Genomic DNA, 24,047 nt, shown 5'->3' with positions numbered 1-24,047 from the left:
AACGTGGAGCTTTTTCGCCGGCAATTGCATATTCTTCATTCCTTGCTCTCCAAAACCCAATTTTTGCCATCCGCCTTATCGGCTTTTTATCGGCGAGAGAGAGGTGAGAACACAGCGCCTGCGCTCGAACTGTCAGAATTGCAGGCCAAAATGTAAACGAAAATCGAAGGGAAAGCAAAATTGTTGATATGCTAAACATCGCATCATCTGGCAGAAAAACAAGCGGAAAAGCAGTCGGAAAAGCGGTCGCAACGCCACAAAAATAGATAAAAAAACAACAAAAACAACAAGTCCAACCAAAGAAAGAAAAGCTTGCCACACACATTATTCGACGCCGCTCATTATTTTAGTTTGATGGAAATTTTGGAAAACTTTTGAAAACGCCGAAAGTCGTCGGACAGAGTGTGTGTTATGAAATCGTTGCCGCGTGCGTGAGTGCAAAAATAGCTGGAAGTTCGGAAAAAACCCAAGAAATTGAACACGAAACCCTATAGAAATCGTAGAATCCAGGCACCCAGAAGGTAACTATGTACCTCCAAATCCTAGTACTTTTACTGCTTTCTTTTTTTTTTGTGGCCCAAAAGATGAGTCATGTTGTTGCTGCTTCTCAGTGGATATGGATATGGGCATATTTTTAGAGCCACCGCCCCCCGGCGTTACTTTCTCCATTTTTCTTGCCCTATGACCGGCCTTTGATAGATCGATATGTGCAATTAGAGGGGGTGTCATGTGATTTTGTTTGCCGGCACCTTGCAGCAGCAACAACAACAAGGCGCACATACCCGTTTGCTGCAATTACGCAGCAAAATCAACAGCGGCATTAAAAAAAAACACGATTAATTAGCCTGAACTCACGCACTTAACTAAAACTTAAAAAGGTTGCCTACTTTTGGGCTGGCTTTCAAAACACTAGGTTCTTATTAAAAACTATCATAAAGAAAATTTAATGTCGCAGAAAACAGAAATATCTCATAGATATTTATCAAAGGGCTATATCAGTAATTTTATACTAAGCTGGTAAAATGAATATCTTTTAGTTTTTCTACGAAGTAAATATTTAATAGCTAAAAAAACATATAAAACATATAATTATCATATGCATATACCACTATTATTTAAGATCACAAGCTTAAGGATATATGACTCCAAAATACAAGCTGTTATTTTAATAAATTAAACAACAAATTTGCAGACTTAGTCAAAAATATCTGCTAAAACTGCATTGTCATATTATTTTTTTTTTATTTATGACTTCTTAAAGGGCTTATCTATCCAGCTTTCCATTTGCATATCGTTCGAATGATTACAGCTTTATTAAAATCCAAATATGTACATTAGAGAGTGTTTACATGCCCAGATACCAAATTTAGCATCGAACGAATGATCTTTGCCGACCTTAGTAAATCCTATTTAAAGATAATAGTGTAATTCTAGAAACTTCCCAAGTACCAGGTATGTATGTATATTTAAGTTTTCTGCTCACACTCACAAAAACACACACACATTTTTAGTTTGTTTCCACACACACGCACTCACCCTTTGTTAAGTTGGCAATGAGAAACTTACGCCGTTTAACAAACACTTTGCAGTACCGCCAATTAACAAGCAGATCCGAAACAACAGCCACCTTAAGCCATCCAACTCACACAGACCAAGTCGCAATTGTTCAGCTGAGGCGACTCTCACAGAAACCGAGTGAAATCGGGAAAATCATCAGCGGGGGCAACACGAGTACCTTCCATCCAAGTATCCGCCCCATCCACATCGGTGTCCCAAATTGCCAGCGAAGGCACAACAACAGCAACAGCCTTAAGTTAAGTTGCTCCTATGCCAGTTTAGGCAAAATGCAGGCCACGCCCAGCGAAGATGCTCAGCCGCAGGATCCGCTCAAGTCCTTCGAGAGGGACTATTGCGACCTGCCGCACTACCAAGTAAGTACACTGAGGGAATCCTACAAAATCTTCAACGGTTTGCCAATTTAATATCGGAGAAACAGTGAACTCTAGTTCAAAATGTTTTGTCAATAACTATATTTCAAGATAAATGGTATTTGTATAGGTACATTGAAGATCTTAGAAATAGTAGACAATTAATATGCATGTTCACACGAATAGGAAATATATGTACTTATTTATATGTTAAGCGGTATCATTCTAAGTAAAATACTCAAAAATCTAGGTTCTTAGAAATAGTAAAACATGAACTGTCAGGGAATCTTTTAACTTCGCATTTTGGAAAATTAGGATCATTCAAGACAAAGTTATCCAAATTTAAGATCAAACTATCTCTCTAGATAATCATTTAGTATCTTAAAAAAGGCAGAGAAATACTTTTAAGGCTGTAGGTGTAATAAATAAAAGCATACCTAATAATTCTTCGCTTAAGGATAAATATACTTTTATATTTTGAACCTAAAAATATTTTTGAGCTCTGTATAGAAGGAATGGTGGGGGGAGGTAGCTGCAACAGCAGCACATCAATCAGTTGCAGCAAAACTCATTAAACTTGTGCCAATTGTGCCAGTCAAAGGAGGTTGGCCAGAGTTGCCACCCCCAGTCGTAAACCGCCCCTTCCTCGGATTCTATATATTATTGTTTTTGTTCCAAGCACTTTGATTGCTTTGCCGCACTGCCTGCGTTCTCAATTTCAGCCTCAGCCTCATTCCCATTCTTATTTTCAATTTTACTACTTTAAAATTCGCAGCGTATGTATGTGTTTGCTGTGGGGGAAGCTGATAAGGCAGATCATTAATTTTCCGATTTTCGTCTCTTTTCAGTGCGACATGAGTGATTCTGCACCGAATACCCCGGGACCCAGCTCAGGCTCGGCCCTGCCCAAAAAGTATTACCGCAAAGCGGCCCACAGGTGAGTCCAAAATGGCTTTAACGAAAACTTATAAATAGGCCTGGGTGATTAAAAGATTTCAAAAGCCTGAAATAGCAATTACAAACCAAAAACAAAACCATAGTTTTAATTATGTTTCAAGACGATTAGAATAAATTTAACCGAGTTTTAAGCTTTATAAAGAAGAATCTTTAAGTCGGTGACCAAAATCAATCGAAAACTTTTTAAATTGTTTTTGCTCAGTGTAAGCGACATTTGTTCAAGAGAGATTTTTTCATAAATAGAGTCCATATACCACGGTCAATGCCAAGTGCGAGCGGTTTTCTACGGCCTTATCTTCTTATCTCGCAGCCAAAACAACAACAAGCGGAAAAACAACGACTAGCTAGTTAATCCACACGAAACGGGGACGTTCGCTTGACAACCTGATGTTGATAGTATCCGCCCATTAGTCTAGGCAGAAATTTGGGAGTATGGGACTTGACATCATATGGAAACATACAATATTTAAAGTTAGTACCGTACATGTTTTAGTTCAGTTTATCAGTGTATTAAATAAGACCATATAATAGAAAGTTCAGAACCATCTAACAGAAAAAAATTTTAAAAATAAATATTTTTTATAAATATTGTTTACAAGCTGAACTTAAAATTAGTAAAATAACCTTTATTGCTTGAATTTTTATTTTCAAATAAAATACTAAAAGAAAATATAAAAATATTCTTTTAAAAAGTTTGGACTTAAAACTATTAATATTTGCAATATCATTACGAATAACAAATGTATTACATATGAAGTATTTAATCATTTTTTACTTCAAAGTGACAATTAGGAAGTATTAATTATTGTATTGTAGAATTATTATTATTGATGAAGCATTGGAGCTTTTTTCTGGTTAGCTCGAGATACACCTATCTTATCTTGTAAAATCTGAAAAAAAAAATATTTTAGAATATGTTTGTGTGGACATTCCAGGGTATGCAGGCCCTCGTGCATCTACTTTTTGCCGCCCATCGTCTCCTTTGCCATTTTTGTTTTTGCTGATTACAATATTTTGTGACGCTGCCCATTATCGCCCGGTTTTAGTGGCTTGATGAGGTGTGTGTGTGTGTGTGTGTGGGGGGGGGGAGGTTTGTTGGACTGTGACAGTGGTGAGGGGTGCGGGGTGGTGGGCGCAGGGGGTCCCCTCTGAATTGCTTGTTAGGCGTAGATGCAAGTGAGTGGACACTTGGAGACACTCAAGTGCCAACAGCAACTGCAGTGTGCGTTTATCTCAACCTGTGCTTGTGTGTTGACATTGACACGATGCAAAGTGCATGCTATAGTTTTTAAGAATATTTATCTCTATATTCGGCCACGACGTTTCGAAAAGGTGTTAAGTGAGTGGGCAGTGAGGGAGAAAGGCCCATTTATATAAGACCCAGTTGGACTGATCGATAAAGATCCCCACACCAATATCCCCAGAAATGCGAGATGAAATATGGGCTTATGGAATATGAGCATGGCAATGAATATGCAAATGGCTGATGAAATATTCATGAACTCCGCCGCGCCCATCAAAATTATAATTGAGCCCATAATTAATGCGCTCATATATCTGTTGGCTTGGCAATACGTATGCATGCATGTATGTATATCAGTGCCTTGCTGTTTATGCTGCTGCCATTCTGAGGTGTCACAGGGATTTGCATATACAAAATCGAATCGATTTATGGGCTGTCAATGCCGCTGGCGAATCGAGAGCGTTCGATCGCCTATCTGTATCTGTATCGCCCAATAAAATCTCTGTGAAAAGTCGAGCACACAAAAAATTCCACTTAGTCAAGTCGCAAACCCCACGCACTAGTAAGTACACCGAGAAAAAGTGGCTTAATTTAGCAAATCTTAGAATAGAATACATCGAAAATATTTGATAGGATATTATTCTTAATTTAATTAAATCTTGAAGGCTTTTCTCTCAGTGTCTGTCACTTATTGGAACTTGTTGCCTGCTGGGGCGTGGGCACATTGCCATAAATAGTAAGAGTGTGCCACATAACTACATATTTGGGTACAGTTGAGGGCACAGCAAGTGTACTGTTAAACGAAAGTGCAGGGGCTTGATCTGAAGTATTTAAGATCTTGAATCTGGTATAGAGTTTATTTGAATTGTCTTTTAATGCATATTCATTTTCCTTGCCATTTTAATGAATTATTTAAATTCCGTCGATCCGTCGCTCAAATAGATTCCTTTGTTGTTTAAGCAATTGTTAAATGTGTCACAATTCTTCACTGGAGAAGATGGAATAATATTTGAATTCTAAAACATTTTCTTTCCGTGTAAGCCACTTGTTTTTACCAAAATGATAAGGAAATATTTCGGCAAATCCATTACTATTTCCTCAACCTACGCTGTGAGCGTGTGTAGCTCGCTTTTGTGTGCATAATTTCATTTCTTTGCCGCTTTCCAAGCATTTCCAAGAGTGGCACACTAAAATTTCCATGCGCACAAGTGGGTGTAGTCATTGTAGTTGTTTTGTTTGCCATATTTGTTGTTGTTTGGCCATTGGAGCTATTTTTGAGTGAGCAAGCAGGGCGTGAAGATAAACGAGAGCGCGGGCGGAACACGGGAGTGGGAGTGACGAACCGCCGACACCCAGTACACTTAAAGTATTGTGATCATCACTAAAACAGTTACATCACAAATCAATTTAAACAATTTTTTGTTTTATGATTTGAGAATATCTAAAAAAGATTTACCACAGATTACAGATTAGGCGTGTCGCTTTCGTTCTGTAAAGAGTTTGAAGTTTCATTTAGCTTAGATCTCTTCTAATGGAATGAAATGGAATGTACAGACAAAATCTAAACAAACACAGCTTTAATATGATTACGAAATTCATGAGAAAGACGTGTAAAAATGTGAAATTCAACTCGACTGACATTGATCACACTTTAAAATGGTTTCTTACTTTCTAATTGAGCTGTTTGTTTTTCTTCGGTGTAGCGTGTGACCAGGACCGATCATCCCCTCACCGAGTGATGGGTAGCAAAACAAAGTAGAAAACATTTTTTGTTTATTGCATAAAAGGCATCAAAACAACAACCGAACGGTCTACGTTGACACCGTCCCCAACAGCAACAACAACAACAGAAAGGCGGCTAGACAGAGAGAGAGAGTGAGAGTGGGGAAGAGCGAGCGAACGGGAAAGAGCAAAGCTTTCGACGCCGACGCTCTGCCGACAGTGTGAAAACGGAGAGAGTTTGGCGCTCGTCGCTCTCTTTTCTGCCCGACTGCTCAGCCGCCGCTTCCTTCCACCATTTCCATTTCCACATTGCACTTTCAGTTGAAATTCGAACGTTGACCGAAATCGTTCGAAAATCGTATCGCCCAAAGCCAACTGAATCGAGGAAAATCCAATTCCAAATACGAATCGAAATCGAAATTCCGAATTGAGTCCCAAAACTTTTTTGTTTTTTATTTTGTTACCTAAACCGATCATCGACAAGAGTGAACCGCGCTGCCACGCACGATCGCCATTCAGATCCATTCCAAACTCCAGATCTCGGTGACGTAGACGTCCGCCGAAAACAGCTGATAAGATACTTATCGCACGTCCCCCCCCTCAACCACTTGCACACCCACTGGGCGAAAAAGCTTTATCAGCAGCAGCAGCGACGCGGCGCAGCATTTGTGGCCTTGTAATCCGCGGCACCGCCAAGATGCCACAGCCTAAACAACAACAACAGCAGAAGCTGCAGCAGCAACAGCTGCAGAAGCAGAATCCGCTGCAGAAACATTCCAGCTCCAGTCCGAGCTCCAGTCCGAGCTCCAGTCCGAGTTCCATTTCCAGTCCCGGCATCAACACTTCCACGATCGTAAAGCGGGAACGAGAAAGGGAGCGGGAACGCACGCAGACGATCGGGGAAACAGACATGGATCAGTCGGTGCTCAATGGATTAACGTTGGGCGGAGATGTTGGCGGTTACCATGGACACAAGCGCGAACTGGGTCACAGGTGAGCGGTGCTCCACAGAGCGGTAATACATAAAATATGATCAATTGGATATTTCAAAATACTCCCATGAGAGATATACACTTTCGAGTGGAGTAGATACAAAAGGCAGTAAAGATCATTAAATCTAGACCGATCAAACTGTTTTACATCTAGCAATGTCATAAATATGGAATGTTAATTTGGTAATTTGGCAGCTTAAAACCTAATTTAAGCTTACCATGAGCTCGTGAAAACGGGCATCAAAGCTAAAAAGGGCAGTTACGTAGATCTAACATCCTAGATCGATTAAATGATTGTACATCTAAAAAAGTCTGAATGAAAAATATCTACCAAAACCATTTCCTAGCCAGAGATTCTACCGAAAGCTGACTAGGAATATGCTTATTTTGAATTTTTAAAAGGCAGTTAGATCGTACATACCTTCTGGATTGATCACATTTAGTTTATTTAATTCAATTTCGCACAGTTGCACAGTAATCCTCAGTTAATCACACAAGGAACAAAGTGCATCCAATAACAGAAATATAATATTGCCTTCGTTCTTAAAAAGTACATTCCAGAATGAATGAATTATTTCCTATCAATCGAACATTCTTGATTGTGGAAAGTATACTACAGCTTTTTATGAATACAAAATATAAGCTGTCCATTGATTGCTATATAACTATGTAATAAACATAAATAAAATTTCATGCTGGCAAACATTTTTGCAAGTATTTAATAATAATCATGATTTAAGTGACTCAGTAAAGAGCTGAAGAGATTACTAAAAAGATGCCAGTACAAAGCCTGTACTATGAATATTAAATACGATGATCTAAGATAGATCAATTAGTGTGGTTACATAACCTATATGGCACATTGTTAAATAGACCAAATTTTCCAGCTACTTAGTTCATGGTATGCGTATCTCCCTATGTAATCTTGATTGAATCATGCACCCTTATCTTCTTCTCACTATGAGTCACACGGGTTGTGGACTAGCAGTGATATACGAGTGTATTTATTTGCATGCCCATATAGTGCAAAAATGTGTGGCAAACCTTTGATCATATCGCTGGGTTTACCAAGCTTTTAAATCCGATACGATAGGTTCTTATCTCTATGATTTTGAGGGTCCTACTTTTTGGGGTCAAGTGGTTACATAAGGTGGCGGGGAGTGGGTGGTCTACTTGACAAGCCCAACTGCTGTTTACAGTTATGAACATGGCCTTGACCATGCCACACAAACATACTTTTCACGTTTCCCCCATTCAATTGGCAGGCTGCCTAATTGCCGCCAATGGTGCCCCCTCCCCCTTTTCCCACCCACCGTTCGATCATTTAATTTCGGTTTATTTGATTTCTTCGCTTGTGAGTCAATTAATGCAAATTTCTGGCTGTCAACGCGGCAGTTGGCTTAATGAGTCGCCACCAGGCTAATCTCCGACTGCAATCAGAGCAGATTAGCTGGGCTAGCTGGGCTATTCCTCAATCGTCGTTGAGCTAAATTGGCATATTTATGTTTCACATTGGTGAGCTGGCAAATGATTCTCAAGGCACAACTACTCGCTTAACCCCTGGGCTGCCCTGGGTTTAATTCAGCTGCAGCAACGTGACCTGCCACCTGCCCCGGTGCTCTTAACCCCTTATCCCTTTGGCGCTTTCGAATGCAAACAATGTTCGCTGCTCTTTGTACCTTTCGCGACCAACTTCACCTTTTGCCGACATCCCATGATTGTCTTAAATCAGACATGACCTCCTCGTCCCTTTTCCTCGGCGGGGGTCACGTAGCTGGCAACTTTTATTGCGTAGCCGGAAACGCCGCGAACATTCACGACTGCCGGAGAATGGACAAAGGCGGAGAATGGAATGGTGTGGAATCATCAGGGGCGGGGGGTCGTGGTGGTGGTTATTCTGTGGCCATGGAAATGGGGCAGGAGCCACTGCAGCAGCCGCAGCAGGAAAAACTTTAATGCAATTTGCATTCCATTGAAATTCACATGCTAAATTTATTTTAAAACGAGCTGGTTTTCTCCGAACACACAGATGCCACTGGCTTTTCCAATTCAATTGTCGTAACTTTTTGGCCAAACTTAATATTGTTATTATTATTATTTTCGGCCTGGCGTTTTCAATGGCTAATTTATGCATATTCCAGGCCTCTGCACTTTTATTGGGCGTTATGTTAATAAGTAATTTCTGTTTTTTTTTTAATTATTCATTTTATTTTAATGTGCTGAAAACCTTGTTATTCATGTGATACATTCGAAAAATAAAACGTTTCATAGTAGGGCTTTAATCCGAAAACTACATTTTTGACCACAAACAAAAACAGAAGCACATACAACAGAAAAACAGAAGAATCATTTTCTGAATATGCTTGCAATTAAATAAATCAAGTATTTAATTTAATGTGGACTTATATTATTGATAGACAAGTCTTTTCTAAGACGCAGAAAATAATAAATATCACAATTAAAATGTTTGAGCACAAAGAATAAAGAAATCTGAAGCAGCAACAAAGTGGAAGGTAAACATATAATTATTTAACGCAATCGAACAAAGAAGTAGAGGAACGTAGATTTTCATAGACTTAAATATCGATTTAGTTTGTATAGAAAATATGTGTGTATAGAAAATAATGGCAAATACAGCGGTGTTTGAAGTAATAAAAGTGTTAATTTGTTTAACTTTCATTTTCAAAAACCCTAAAACACTGTTATTTAAACACATCTGTATATGAAGAACGATATACCCACCCAAAATCAAAGTCAAGGTCGGGTCGAACCACGCCCACTACGCCCCCGTAGCTGATTATATTTTGATTGGACGCAAGCTAAATTATTTGATTAATGGGATGTGCCAGAAAATAAACAAAATTTGCGGCAAATGTCACATTTGCAAATTGGAAAACCTCCCCATATTTGCAATTGCACGTACATATATCTGCATGTTGTCGAAATTTATTGAAATATACGTACATATGTATATAAACAAAAAAGAGGGACGCATTTTGCGGTCGATGTAGAATTTAATTTGGCATTTCGTTCTCGATTAGGTCGCGACTTTTGTTTATGTCTTCTATCCAATCTGACGGGAGATGATTAGTGGGCGAGGCCTCTTCTCGGCGACTTTGATACGATGCGATTTGCCTTGGCAGTGCATCATTAAAATGCAAACAACATATTCCACCTTTGACTAAGCGGTGGCCACGCGTGCAGCACATTGGATCTGCAGTTGAAGGACTCGCAGCAGGGGCAGGAACAGGAGCTAGAGATTCATCTTCATCTTCAGGTGCAAATAGTTTTCCAACATTCGACAGCAACTTAGCATTCAACAATGTTCTAAGCGCGTGTTTGGACGGGGATTGTGGTTTCTGGTTTGAAGAGTTCAAAGTTGCAGGGGGATGTTCACATTATTTTATTTTATTGTTGTACTTTGTACGGTTATTTCAACTGAATATATTTTGAAGTGTTTTAACATATGATTATTAATGCATTTTTTAAACTTAATAAGTAAGAAATAAGAATAGGTTATAATATGCACAAGCTTTAGTTATTAAGCGTTGGTCATCTTTTTATATTTAGCTATTGAACTTGAAATATATCTATAATATTATTATTATTGAAATATATTTCAAGATTTCGTACATATAATCCTTTAGGCATAAAACAAGAAATCCTTCTATGCTTGGCAATAAAGCGGTCACAATAAAGCCTTTTATTATGCAAAATCAGATATTAGCCTATCAAATGGTTTTATGCATTTTAGTCACAAATTCATTTTCTAACGCTTAGATTGTTCAAAATCTTTTAGCCTACCTAGTTTCAGAACAGGGTTCCAATTTGGGGTTCGCTTTCTTTAATTTATCTAGTTCACTCTGGCTTGTATGCAGCGGCTTTTTGTGTGCTCGAATAAAAAGCATATTCCATAAATTTGGCAACATAGTTATCCTAATTAAGGGGCAATCCTTTATCTAATAGTTACTTAGATTAGATTGGCACTATCCCGAAAGCAGAGAGTGAACGGTATTGATGCCACAGCCCCAGTGTATGAAGCCCGGAGGATTTGACTGAGCGAACTACCACGCAAAGGTCCTCGATTGGCCGTAACTCTTCGTGGCACCTATACCGATGAACTATGAACTATCGAGAACCAGATGTTGTAGGGCATCCGTATATGGTTCGACTGTAGGTACAACGTGGATTTGCCCAAAGTGGAGCAGCTCGTGGATGGCGCGGACCGGAATACCGACATTCCGAATCTGGCGGCTACTCTTTCATCTCCGTCGTCAGCAGGGGGTCTCTGAAATTGGATTAACCTCAGCACAATGCAATTTGATTAAGTTCGTTTAGATCAAATTGGACGCCACAGCATCGCAGGGGCTGCAAAATAGAGGGTGGGGGGGGGGGGTGGAGCTCCAGCCCTTGCTGGCTAATTAAGTCCGGCGTATTCACATGCTAAGCCGTCCTCAATCAATTGGGGGGACCCAGCCATCCATCCATCCATCCCCCAGAACCCTTCAGCGGTCTGTCAAGGTCGCACGCGATGAAGCCCCCTGACAATGAAATTGAAAGTGTTTACTAAAGCCGCCTTCATCGCAGGCTAAACTACAATAAAAGCTACACAGAAGCGGCGCCGCCAGGAGAGCACATAAAAATGGTGTGCCACGCATGACCATGATGGGTCTGAGCAACCCCGGCAGTTCGGTTTTAAATGGATTGTGCCCCCCCGGCTTAGAGCTCGAGTTCGGCGGCTTGTTTGGACTACGCTTTTTTTTTTTTTTGGGCTCAGTTCGCTTTCGCCTCGAGCGCAGTCCGAGCGATTTTCCCCCGCTTTTTGTGTTCCCAGGATTCGATTAGAGTACCAGTGTGCGTGTGCCTGTGTGTGAGCCAAGATCTCCCAGCTCCAAGTCCACTGGCCATTCTGCTCCCCGAGCACCTTCATTTTCTTTCTTTCTCTGCAAGTGTGTGTGGTGGCAATTAAGGTCTTAATTAGACGTAAACTCGTGTCGGATGTGAACGGCGAATTGCTATGTCCCATTGCTCTGAACAGCCGGGCACTAGTCAGCTTAACTATGGATAGAAATTTTACCAGTTTTTAACAGCAAAGCAATTTGAAAAGTTAATTACAAAAATCATATAATTAAATTTTTTTATAAATTACATTGAGAAATTATAGTGATTTTCTTATTTTGAGAGTGAGATACTTTTTAAATACTTAATCATTGTTTTGAATTCATGTTCATTTATATTCAATGAGTTGAATTCATTTGTGTGCTTATTCTGGGAAAAGTAACGTTTGGAAATCCTTTACACGTGTTGTAGTTAAATCTCTACCTCACAAAAATAAGGAGATGGGAATTGGGTATTTTTCCATAAAAAAATAAGCAAATGGACAAGGTGTTTTTGCCACAACATCTCCTAATTTGCGACTTCCTGCTGTCCAGTGTAGCAATAGCACATGTGCTGCTCTTATGTCCACAAATGTGTATGTGCGTGTTGGGCAGTGCTATTTGGTTTTGTGGTTATGCTTATTAAGTCAATTATCGCCCAATTGCGCCGCCCTGAACCACATAGGTGACCACTGCTCGTTGGCCGGAAGCTTTAATGATGGGATACGGGATACTGGGGCACCGGGAAACTGGGAAACTGGGAAGCCCTCCTCCTAAACCTTGGCCACACCCCAGTTGTTTTTGTTTGGCATTTTGATTTTAATTGGAGCCGAAACACCAAAGGACTTACAAGATTCCGACACAACCTTGTGGCCGAATTGAGTTTCGGGCGGGGGGAAATAGGGAAGGGGAATGTGGAAATTGCCGATACGGTTATAATTGAATTTAGAGAGCTCTCACTTATCAATTGAAAGCCCGGGGATAGAAAGAGCTTAACCGCAACAATAAGAAGTTGTTGATTATTGCTCTGTTGATACTGGCTTATGGCCTAAGGCCCTTTAAATAACAACCAATTAAAGATATCCTAGATTTAAGACGGGATTGCCTTAAACAATACAAATTTATGGGTAGTGTCAAGATAAAATCATTTCATCTATATTTGTTGAGCTCACAATACAATACAAGCCGTAGGAAAGATAGCCTTAAAAAACTTAAAAAATAAATTGTTGTACTCAACATTTATTAATAGCAATAAGTACTCAAGTTTATATTTAAACAAGCAGCTTTGATATTTTTTATTAAAAGTTTTTGCTTGATGAAAACTACTTCAATTTTAATTGTCAGAAGTTGTTGATTGTCTAATCAGTGCTTTCGCGTGATTGTTAATGATAAGTTTATCATTATTGATGGCCTGTTTGCCCGGTTGTTGCCTCAGCGAAAAGGGGTACTCCTGCTGACCCTTTGCAAACCCGCTGATTGGCTGCCAATTGTTGTGTTTAGTACCATCTGTACTGGCTAGTTATTATCCCCCTAGAATCTTATAGCTCAGGTTTTGTCCAAAGGGCAGTGGCACGTGGCAGCTGGACTACGTCAGCAACTGGAGCTCAAATCTCTCAATTGCAATTGCAAGCTCCAGTTAGGAGAACGATAATGATGATGGTGATAATGACGATGACGACGGTGGGTGGGTGTTGGCTGATGATGGCTTAAAATAGAAATGCAACTGCTTTGCTATGGGGATTACTTACCATGACGCATACGCAACGTTGGCCAGCGGCAACCACGTGTCCAAGGGAGGGAATAGAAAATACAAAGGGCTGGCAGAGATGGACACTGAAGAGGGATGACAACTAAATTGATAAACTTGCATTGGCATGATATGAATTTCGATTTAACAAGCAAACCCAATTTGGCCAGGACAATTTAGGAGGGCGGTGAATTATGGCCATTATGGGGCATGCTCTACCCCCTGGAATGCAGTTGAATCTAATCAACAGCAGCAGAATAAACCCTCTGCTGCTGGTGTTGCAAGGACATGGGCAACTCCACTTGACAATCCTTGACGGGCAGCAGACTATCTGGCAGGGCCAATCCATTCGGGGGGTAAAACTACACTACATATGTATATACATATACTGGTACTGGCAGAGCGATAAGCATTCGCATTCGCATTCGCAACCGGACATAAATTCCCATTTTCGACAGCCAAAGAAGGGAGCGAAATAAATAGGAAATACGCACTTGAGCAAAGCAATTTCCACCGACCACACATTTTCATTGCATTGTTAGGAAACGTAAACAAGTTAACAATGCATAATAATAACAACTTGAGTAACAACAACAATAACGACTGGCTAAACGGCAACTGTGCAAGAAGTTTGAATGCCACTTTCGACTGCTCGAGAACAGGGGATTTCCCGGCATCTAGTGGCGGTGGCACTGGCATGTCCTGGACAGCTGTCACGGACACCAAGATCACGGCAGGAGCCGAAGCAACCGAGTCCTTGTGGTGGCTACTGCAGCAGCCGCACCACGCGTAAGTCTCACTAACACCCAAACCAAAATGTTCCACATGAATTCGAAACTATTGAGCATGAAAAACTTCATAATAAGATGAGTATTGACCAAAATAACACCAGAGATCAAAATATAGGTTATACCACCTATAGTTTATTTTTAAATGAATGTTTATTAAATTTAAAGTCAAACAAATTTAAAGCAAGGATTAATGTAGCGCTTTGTAGAAGGTCCATATTCTAAAAGAATGTTTGTTTTGCAATTATTGGTTTTAATTTGTTTATTTTTGACACAGTTTGCAATTTGATTAGAATTGGCCCCAGATTATGTTTTTATAAGTCTATAAAAGTTAACCCTAACAATTGGCTTCTTTTGATATATTATTCCCATTAACAGCATTTTTCTTTTTTGACGTATAATGCAAAAGTTGTACATTAAGCAATTTTGCATTATACGTTAAAATAAAAGTCTTGTCATTTTATTAATTTGTTTACATTTAGTAGACTTTTTTGCTGTTTATATGGCATTTATATTTTTTTAATAAAATCGGACGACCATATCGTATAAAAGTCTTAAGAACGATCGTTTTATACGTTTTAAGGATAACGTATTTCTTTAAAATTCGGCTTGCCACTCTGTTGTTAAATTTGTTCAACTATCATAGAATGTTAACTCAAGCCGGATAAACTTTTAAACAATTATTGAGCATAAGTCCATTTAAAAAGCGTTCAAATCGGATGCTCTGATTCAGCCAGTGTCAATGGACCGATTATGAAAAGTATAATCAGCTAAAAACAGAAAAACACGTATTTAATGTGCACTGGGCGGTACATTTGTATAAATGATGCTAATGTGTACCGATGACCTTTTGACGCTGGAAAATGTTGATCGCATCGCTTGGCGGTGTAAACAAAACACTGCCAATCAGTTCGTTGACGCACTTGAGCATTCAGCCAATGGAATTGAGAGCTCCGAATTCGCCAAGCAATACTTCGCGGTTTGTTATCAATGCAAATGAATGGCAAACACCCTCCATCTCCCTTCTAAGAAAATATGAAAAACTTGTGACTTCTCTCATACAAACATTGCTCATACGCAGCGTATATCGAAAGGCAAACATGAGCAAATGGCACCCAGGCCACATGTCTCTGTCATCGCAATCAATAATCTGGGCACCCAATCTAACTATTTCCCAGGGACTCGGATCGTATTAATAGATCCGCGGAATCAGTCGCATTAATTGACGCGCAATCCGCTGGCAGTGACAATTAACCCATACAAACGGCGGATTAGTGACATTTCATTTATGCATTTATTAGACTATTTTTAGCCGCGGCGATTTCGAATTAATCCGTTTAGTCATCTTGGCGATTTTTGGCGGAAATGTGCCGAGCACTTGACCATCAGAAAATCTGTACCTTTTGACCTCGAATTAGTGATGTGTGTCGAGAGTTTAACGTATGTATATTACAATTTCTGTGGCCCATACATAGATCAACAATAGCGATATGTATTCTAAATTTATATATTTAAAACATGTTACATTGATTTTAATCTTACATCTAAACAGCGATATACCAGACAATTATTAAATTTATATAACACCGATGTCACTACAAAATATTATTATTTGCCACCCTTAACCCCGAATCGATTAAAAGTCAACAACATTCTTGGCTGTGTTTGGAAAATTGGCAAAGCTGCTTTCAGCTGGGGAAAAGGAAAAATTAATTATTGCAGCGAAACGCTGTCCCCTTTTGTGGCGTGCGTTTTGTCTCAGATTTATGCATTCTGTTCGAATTTGGGTTGACAAAAGCAACAAAAAGGTCAGAGCAACAACACCACAAATAAGATCAACCAACAATGTTGGCTAAAAAAGGAGGATTGGTCAAAGGAGAGGCGGCGGGATAAGGATGAGGCTAAGGAGATTGGGCCCCAAAAAGGATGCAACTTTTTCGCTTATTTGGCAAACGTTCAAGTGGACCAGGATTGCCAAAAGGGACAGCAGAATAAATAAACGCTCAGCATGCACACACATAAAAAACTGTCTCCAAATCCAAAAAGAAGAATCCAGGGAATTAGGTAGTAAAAAACCGAAACTGCAATGCTCTTTTGTTGGTATAATCCCCCAGCCTTGATTAATAGAATTATTGATTCGGTGAACATTATAAAGTATTTAAAATATGGAAGCAAGCGAAACAAGCGAAGCAAATTAAAGTTTTTGGATTAATAAAGGCATAATTTCCCAACCATGATTAATCGAAATCATCGAGTAACCTTTTCCCGGGTAAAACCCAAAATTAGGGTATCTCAAAACATGTTGTCCATGCTCATCCCGCTAATGAGTTTTCCCACAAAGAGGCGTGGTTCGCACACACACACACATACAAAGTCTGTCAAAAGCCAAAAGGGGCGTGGTGCCGCCTTGGCCGCCCACAACAACTTTTCTACACTAATTGCTGACCGCAGTTGCCATTGCAGTCGAAGCCGCGGCGATTTGAGTCTGAGTACCGCCTCCGGCTGTCGGAAAATGGAAATGGCCATGGGGGAAGGGGGGAGGGGGGATGTTGTCACCATCAAAGAGCGACGACAAAGTTTGAAAATTGAATGTCACACGCTTTCCACGACATTGTCATGCCGCAATTTCCCACTCGAGGCTCTTTTTTCACGCCGTTTCAATCGCGATTCCATGCTAGTTTGATAACCCATTGACTGGCAGTTCAAATCGAATGATCTGCCAAATCGATCGACAACAAATCAAAGCGTTCTAAAATATAGTAGTAAATTAAATATAAATAGTTCATGCTGAATAAATCAGAGTCTACTCAAAATATATACTTTAGTAAAATAATAGCAGCAAATAAAAGTCCCAATTAGCAGTTTTAAGAGTATTCTTGGGGTACAAATAACCCTCAAATTATATCTGTAAATTGGTAAGACAATGGGGCATTGTTTATAATAAGTAATCTTGAAAAATAGAAAAAGCTGAAGAAATCTTTGAGAGCTTAGTGTAATAACAATAATTCTTTTAAAGCCCGAGGGTATGCAATATTATTAAATCTGTCCCAATACATATAATAACAAACGATGCTTTCCTCTTTTGCAGAGTGTTTGTGAACAGATCGTTGCATTTGGAGAACATCAAGTACTATGGCTTCGACATGGACTACACTTTGGCAGGTGAGTGGCTGATGATTGCCCTCAACTAACAACTAACTAATGATAAATATCGTTTTAAACAGAGTACAAGTCACCGCAGTACGAGCAACTGGGCTTCAACCTGGTTAAGGAGCGCCTGGTTTCCATGGGCTATCCGAAGGAGATCCTTCAGTTCGAGTACGATCCCACGTTCCCGGTTCGTGGCCTGTGGTTCGACACACTCTACGGCAATCTGCTGAAAGTGGATGCCTACGGCAACATCCTTGTCTGCGTTCATGGCTTTGAGTTCATCAAGCAGTAAGTGGTGTCGTCGGCAAATCACGACACAAAAGTCTCATTGGAGTTCTCTGCTTTAGTCACCAGGTGTACGAGCTGTATCCCAACAAGTTCTTGAAACTGGACGAGTCGCGTGTGTATGTCCTGAACACGCTCTTCAATCTGCCGGAAACCTATCTCCTGGCCTGCCTCACCGACTTCTTCACCAATAGCTCCGAATTTGTGCGGTAAGAGGGGTTCTTATTCTGGATTATATCTTATAGCACTTGTTACATGTTCCGTGTTAGCTTCGACTAATACACCCTTTCGCCATTATTTTAATTGGAGATTATCTTTAGATTTATGGGGTTACCATCAATATCTACTACTAGTATCAGAAACTTTCAACTTGGACTTTTCTCTGTTTTATTACTTATTTATACTGCTGACCATTAGAATTCTTTTTTTCTGATGATCCAGTTCGGATCATTTGCAATAATTTAGATGAGTACAAAGGGTGGTTACTCCTTGAATGCTATACTATTTTATATTTAAAGCGACTTCGTAGTCCCCCTATATCTGCATCTTCTGGTCTTCTTCCCCCGCCCCCTCTGTTTCCCTTTCTCTACTTTCTCCTTTCTCTCTTTCCCCCGACAGCGTTGAGCGTGGCATCAAAGCTGGCGATTTCCTTTTCACCTACAAGTCGATTTTCCAGGATGTGCGTCGCGCCGTCGACTGGGTGCATTCCGATGGCGATCTCAAGCGTCGCACCACGCAGGTGAGTGCTCCTAGGATGACTACATATACCAGTGTATGCTTCTAACCCCACTTTGTAATCCGATTAATAGAATATGGCACACTATGTGAAGAAGGACGAGCGCTTGCCCACGGTTCTGTCGCGCATCCGCGAGTCGGGCGCCAAACTCTTCATGCTGACCAACAGCGACTATACGTACACCAATGAGATCATGACCTACCTGTTCGACTTCCCACATGGCGCCACTCCGGAGGAACCGCATCGCGACTGGAAGAGCTACTTCGACGTGATCGTGGTGGATGCCCGCAAGCCGCTCTTCTTTGACGAGGGCACCGTTCTGCGGCAGGTGGACACCAAGACCGGGGGTCTGAAGATCGGCACCCACATTGGACCCCTGCAGCCGGGTCAGGTGTATTCGGGTGGCTCCTGCGAGCTCTTCACCAAGTTCATCAACGCCAAGGGCAAGGATGTCCTGTATGTGGGTGACCACATCTTTGGCGATATTCTCAAATCGAAGAAGATCCGTGGCTGGCGCACCTTCCTCATTGTGCCGGAATTGGTGAGGGAGCTGCATGTGTGGACGGATGAATGCCAGCTGTTTGCGGAGCTACAGAACTTGGACATCAAGCTGGGCGACCTCTATAGGGACCTCGATTCGAGTGCCAAGGTCAAGCCGGACATTTCGCAGCTGCGCACCTGCATCCGGGATGTGACGCACAAGATGGACATGTCCTACGGCATGATGGGCTCCCTCTTCCGCTCCGGCTCGCGCCAGACCTTCTTCTCCAGCCAGGTGGTGCGATACGCCGACGTCTATGCGGCCACACTGCTCAACCTCATCTACTACCCCTTCTCGTATATGTTCCGAGCTCCGGCCATGCTCCTGCCGCACGAGTCCACGGTAGCCCACGACCAGGCCCACCAGCCGCCTCCAGCGCTGGCCCCTGCTCCGGCGGTCACTGGATACTCCTCGGTGGCAGCATCGCCGGATGAGCCGGCACGCATTGTGGCGGGCACCGAGCAGGCCAAGGACACCAAGGACTTGCATCGCGCCGTAAGACATGATCTCCATATTTATATGTAACCTTTTTGTAAGCCAACACCCTATGTTGCAGAGCTCCATTGTGCACACTCGTCCCTCCACGCCCACCGTGGTGACCCACACCCATGACGAGGACTACTCCGAGGAGGAGGAGACGCCCAGTGGTGCCGAGTCCTCCACGGAGCAGCCGCTGCGCGACGCCTCCGAAGACTAGGAGCCGCGACCCCCTCCCCCCAGTAAGAATGTTTGGATCAACGAATTTTCTTCTCAAACTTCCCCGACGTCCCAAAAACCCCAACCCATCCCAAAATCCACACTGTGGTCGAAGCAATTGTGAAACGTACGATTTTCCCTGGCGATTTTACCCAAACACAGATATGTGAAATTATATACCATATACGATATATACATTAAACATTATACATTAGCTGGTTCCATACATATAATGTGTATTTTTTTTTTAATTAAAACTATAAATTGCTGTAATTGAACAAGAACAACCTGGTGTGAATAATTGATGAGGGGTTGCGAAAAGCATTATGTAATCATTTGCTTCAGATAGTCGTTGGTGAGCGTTATCCTTTTCATAGCTTTGTGGAAATGTAACCCCAAGTTCTTCATTCATGACTTAAGCTATTAAAACCTAATTTTAAAGTGTCATACCTCTAAAAGTTTAGGCTTGAACATGTAACTAATAACATTTGATCTATTTTTGACTAGTTTTACGACTAGTTTTCGTTGCCATATAGAATACACTCGACAAACTAACTTTCAGAAGCTACAAAAATTCTAAGCTAATCAATTATTATTTAGCCAAGTAATGGTACGCTGCAAATAGGGTTTGGTGACCTCGATCCATTACTATTCAGCTTTCTGGTCACAACATAAGTAGTTCAAACAATTGAAGCCATAATTCTCTTCATTAAAAACTATTTAGTTTTGTAATATTCAGGTTAAAATTTATTGAAGCAAAATGAGATGCTGCAGGAGATATGGGTAGTAAAATCCGCTTCCTGCTCACTGCTTGGTGATCTTATTAGCATCGCACTGGAGATCTGCGTAGATCTCCTCGTTCTGGACTTCGTTCTTAATCTCCGTGGTCAGCTGAACGGCTTTGTCCTGAGGGAGAAGATACACATTCAGAATGCAATGAGTATGGAAAGAAGGGAGACCACTCACGTTGAAATAAACGTTCTTCTTGCCCTTCTGGAACTCGCCGAAAAGGGCAAAGACATCAACCAACTTGCCATGGGCACCGAACTTGTCCGAGATCAAGGAGAACAGGTGCTTCACGGTCTCCTGCTCCACGCTGCTAGTATCGGTTCTGACGAAGATGGCCCGGGGCAGGCTGAGGTCCACGTTGCATGCACGGAAATCGGTGACGGGTCGTCGCTCCAAACTGGGGCACACCAGCTGCGCATCCTTGTGCTTCTCCAGCTCGGAGGCGCGCACGATCTGGATCTCGCCATCGGGACTGGATGACACGTGGCAGGCGTCCAGACTACGTCGCTTGTTCAGGAAGGCAGCGGCCAGGCGTGAGCGTCCGCAGTTCTCATCGAATTTGCTTTGGGTTTGAATACACATATTATTAATTAAAGAAAGGGGGGTCGAGGTTTAAATTGATCATTAGAGGATTACCTAGACAGTTGAAAAGATGGTTCGAAGTGATCTAACCATGTTTGAGAGCTAAGGACTTGAAAGTTCATAGTCTTTAATAAATTATAGCGAAAACTTTAGGTCTACTTATAGTCTTTAGTAAATTATAGCCAAAACTTTAGCTCTACTATCATTAAATTCGAAGTGATCTAACCATGTTTGAGAGTTAAGGACTTGAAAGCCCTTAGTCTTTGATCAATTATGGCGAACACTTTAGGTCTACTATCATTAATTAATCATTCACTTAAATCATCATTAGTGATAACTTGTGATATGAATTGGTTATTGATTGCATACATTAAAGTAAGTTGGGGGTTCAAGGGGGTTTAAAATGAAGAACGAATTGATCACTTAAGGTCTGATCGATCACTAGAGGATTACCTAGGCAGTTAAAAAGATGGTTTAAAGTAATCCTCAAGTATTTGTGAGTTAAGCACTTGATCGATTATGGTCTTCGTAAATCATAGTTTAAACTTTGTATATGTGAACATTAATAAGCTATTAACTTTTGTAAATACTTATGATATACATTTTTTTGATTGGCATCCACTGATCTACTCACGTGCTAGCCTTTTGGAGGGTCTCGCGACTTAGACCGGGAGCTGCCACCGCCACCACGACATCGTCCTCGGCCCGCTGCTCGTAGACCAACGGCTGCAGTTGGTTGCGACGCGCATCGGCATATCCCGAAGCGGCCACCACGGCCAGATCCGCCTCCTTCTTGGAGAGGGCCACCACGCAATCGGTGGACTGGACGCACTCGAGCTCCGGACGAGCGTCGCGGGCGTAGGCCGCCTGGTGGAGGGCCTGGCACTTGGCGAACTCATCATCACCCTGGGCGCACAGTCGGATCTTCCTGATGGCACTGCCGTCGCGCTCGATCACATCCTTGTAGCCGGCTCGCTCCAGATAGACCTTGGGATCGATGGCCGCATCCTTGCTGTGGTACACGGCATTCGGTTGGATGAGCAGATGGGCGGCGGCGTCCTTGTTCTGCGCCTGCAGCCCGTTGGCGAAGAATCGCTCCAGACGCGTCTGCAGCTGGTGCAGCTGCTCGGTGTTGTGGACAGCCTTCTCGTTGGAGATGTAGCCGCTCCAGGGGCGCTGGGCCCAGGAGCAGGCGGGTCCGGTGACCGGTCGTCGGGTGCCATCCTCACAGAGGTACTCGAACCCATCCGGATTGCCCTCCGCCGGCGGGGCATCCGGCCCCGCTCCCGGCAGACCGAAGTACTTCTTGATGTACTGCACCTTGGAGAAGGCCACCTCGCCCTGACCCTTGTCCAGGCAGCGGATGGCGCCGTCGTAGCCACTGAACTTGTCCGGGTAGTTGCACTGCTCGGGTTTCTCGCACAGGGCGCACAGATTGGAGTACTTCTTCTTCAGCAGGCGGTCCGTATCCGGATGGGTGGAGTAGGTGCCCACCAGGCACGACTGCGTGAAGAACTCGGACAGCGACTTGAGCTCGCGCTCCGTGGCGGAGATCTCCGGATCGGCGGACACCTTCAGGATGTGCGTGTTCTTCAGCTTGGTGATCGGGATCTTGTAGCCCACGTTGCGACCGAAGCCGGTGTGGCAGGATTTGGCACCGTGCAACTGCTGTAGGGTGCGGATGGGGGAGTCCTTCTTCACCAGGATAATGCCCTCATAGCGGAAGGGGGCTGCGGGGTAAGCGGAGATGGATGAGTAAGGGATGGGTGGAGTGATTAAGAACATCGAAAACGCAATGGGACTGTTTTAAATTACGTTTTTGACACTCATTTCCATTTCATTTTCATTTCTACTTAGTCACAGAAGTTATGGTCCTTCGAGCCTATTGGTTAGAGTACCTGTTTTGCCACTCACAATATTTGGGATACTGGCTTCAGTTTCTAAGATTTAGAGCCTTTGCTTAAAACTGCTTTCAGTTTGTAAATATAAATTACACTCTATATATTATTTAATTGCTACTTATTTTAACCCAAAACTCCTCAACTCAGCATTTTTGTGTTGTTGCTATCAATTGTGCAGCTAAAATACTCTATAAATATTATTTAATTGCTTCTTTTTGTCACTCATTTCGGTATCATTGGTTTCAGTTTAATAAAATTGGTCATTCGAGCCTTTTTCAGAGACCCAAGTTTTCCACGAAACACCACCTATGCCATCTATTCCTTTGCTGTTATACTGTGTAGCTAAAATACCCTATAATTATTATTCAATTGCTACTTTTTGTCAGTGGTTTTAGTTATGTGTTTGGACAACTTGTTTGTTGTTTTCCCGGACACCAGCACTCACCTTCTTTGTCCTGCTGCGTGCGGATTTCGGAGACCACTCGATAGTCCTCGTTCTTGCGGTGGTAGGCGATGTACATGTCCTCCGGCTCCGTGGCCAGCACGTCGGCCTTGCGCTGCTCGATCAGCTCCAGGCAGTCCACCCGATCCCGTCCAGCCACGCACTCCATGTGGATGCCGGCCTCCGAGGGATCGGCCAGCAGTTGCTGGCACTCTGCCAGGTAAATCTGCGGCACACATAGGCGATCTGCGGGATGTTCGAAACGGGGTTAACGAGATTCCATTGGGCATCCGGTTGGAGGTCACCTACAGATGGGCTCCTCCGCCCGGGTAGCCTGCGGTCCGAGGATCAGCAGGACGGCGGCCACCGCCAAGGGCAGCCAGGTGCGGGTCTCTCTCTGCGGCATCATCTCGAAACAGTTGAAGCTCTACTGTGGAGAATGCGATGCCGGCTGGGGTTTTTATAGCCGGCTAATACCCGGCTCTCGTGCTCTTCGCTTTTCCCTTTGTTTGCTCTCTTTCGCTTCTGTTTGCCACTCGACAAGGAGGAATAATAATAATGACAATAAAGAAAGATAGTCCAGGGGACCGGTTTTTTTTCTACCGCGGGAGGAGGCATTTCAGTGGGCGGCGATCCAGGCCTATCCTCTGGTAAACCAGTTTGCGACACTG

At 42.3% G+C, this 24,047-nt stretch overlaps 2 protein-coding genes across 4 annotated transcripts; one reads left to right on the top strand and one right to left on the bottom strand.

The window, feature by feature from the left end:
* The first annotated feature begins 166 nt into the window (after nt 1-166).
* On the top strand, nt 167-19,888 carry LOC108049799 (cytosolic purine 5'-nucleotidase). 3 transcript variants are annotated; one of them, XM_017131117.1, is made up of 9 exons: nt 1,328-1,452; nt 1,512-1,931; nt 2,777-2,865; nt 17,343-17,416; nt 17,479-17,692; nt 17,752-17,898; nt 18,308-18,428; nt 18,499-19,461; nt 19,523-19,888. In XM_017131117.1, exons 2-9 carry the CDS (start codon nt 1,554-1,556, stop codon nt 19,661-19,663), a joined length of 2,127 nt encoding a protein of 708 aa, XP_016986606.1. In that variant the 5' UTR covers nt 1,328-1,452; nt 1,512-1,553; the 3' UTR covers nt 19,664-19,888. The 3 variants fall into 3 exon arrangements, with proteins under 3 accessions (XP_016986608.1, XP_016986606.1, XP_016986607.1); XM_017131119.1 differs by lacking the exons at nt 1,328-1,452; nt 1,512-1,931 and adding an exon at nt 167-521; XM_017131118.2 differs by lacking the exons at nt 1,328-1,452; nt 1,512-1,931; nt 2,777-2,865 and adding an exon at nt 6,163-6,843.
* A 498-nt stretch (nt 19,889-20,386) lies between these two features.
* On the bottom strand, nt 20,387-23,819 carry LOC108049802 (transferrin). Its single transcript, XM_017131125.2, has 5 exons — nt 23,686-23,819; nt 23,380-23,622; nt 21,668-22,763; nt 20,629-21,013; nt 20,387-20,568 (listed from the first exon to the last, which is right to left on the bottom strand). Exons 1-5 carry the CDS (start codon nt 23,783-23,785, stop codon nt 20,467-20,469), a joined length of 1,926 nt encoding a protein of 641 aa, XP_016986614.1. The 5' UTR covers nt 23,786-23,819; the 3' UTR covers nt 20,387-20,466.
* Nucleotides 23,820-24,047: the final 228 nt, after the last annotated feature.

The sequence above is a fragment of the Drosophila rhopaloa genome, unplaced genomic scaffold (assembly GCF_018152115.1).
Source record: "Drosophila rhopaloa isolate 14029-0021.01 unplaced genomic scaffold, ASM1815211v1 contig_3, whole genome shotgun sequence".
Classification (NCBI taxonomy): domain Eukaryota; kingdom Metazoa; phylum Arthropoda; class Insecta; order Diptera; family Drosophilidae; genus Drosophila; species Drosophila rhopaloa.
Note: the sequence above shows the minus strand (reverse complement) of the source record. Positions and strands in the feature narration are given on the sequence as shown.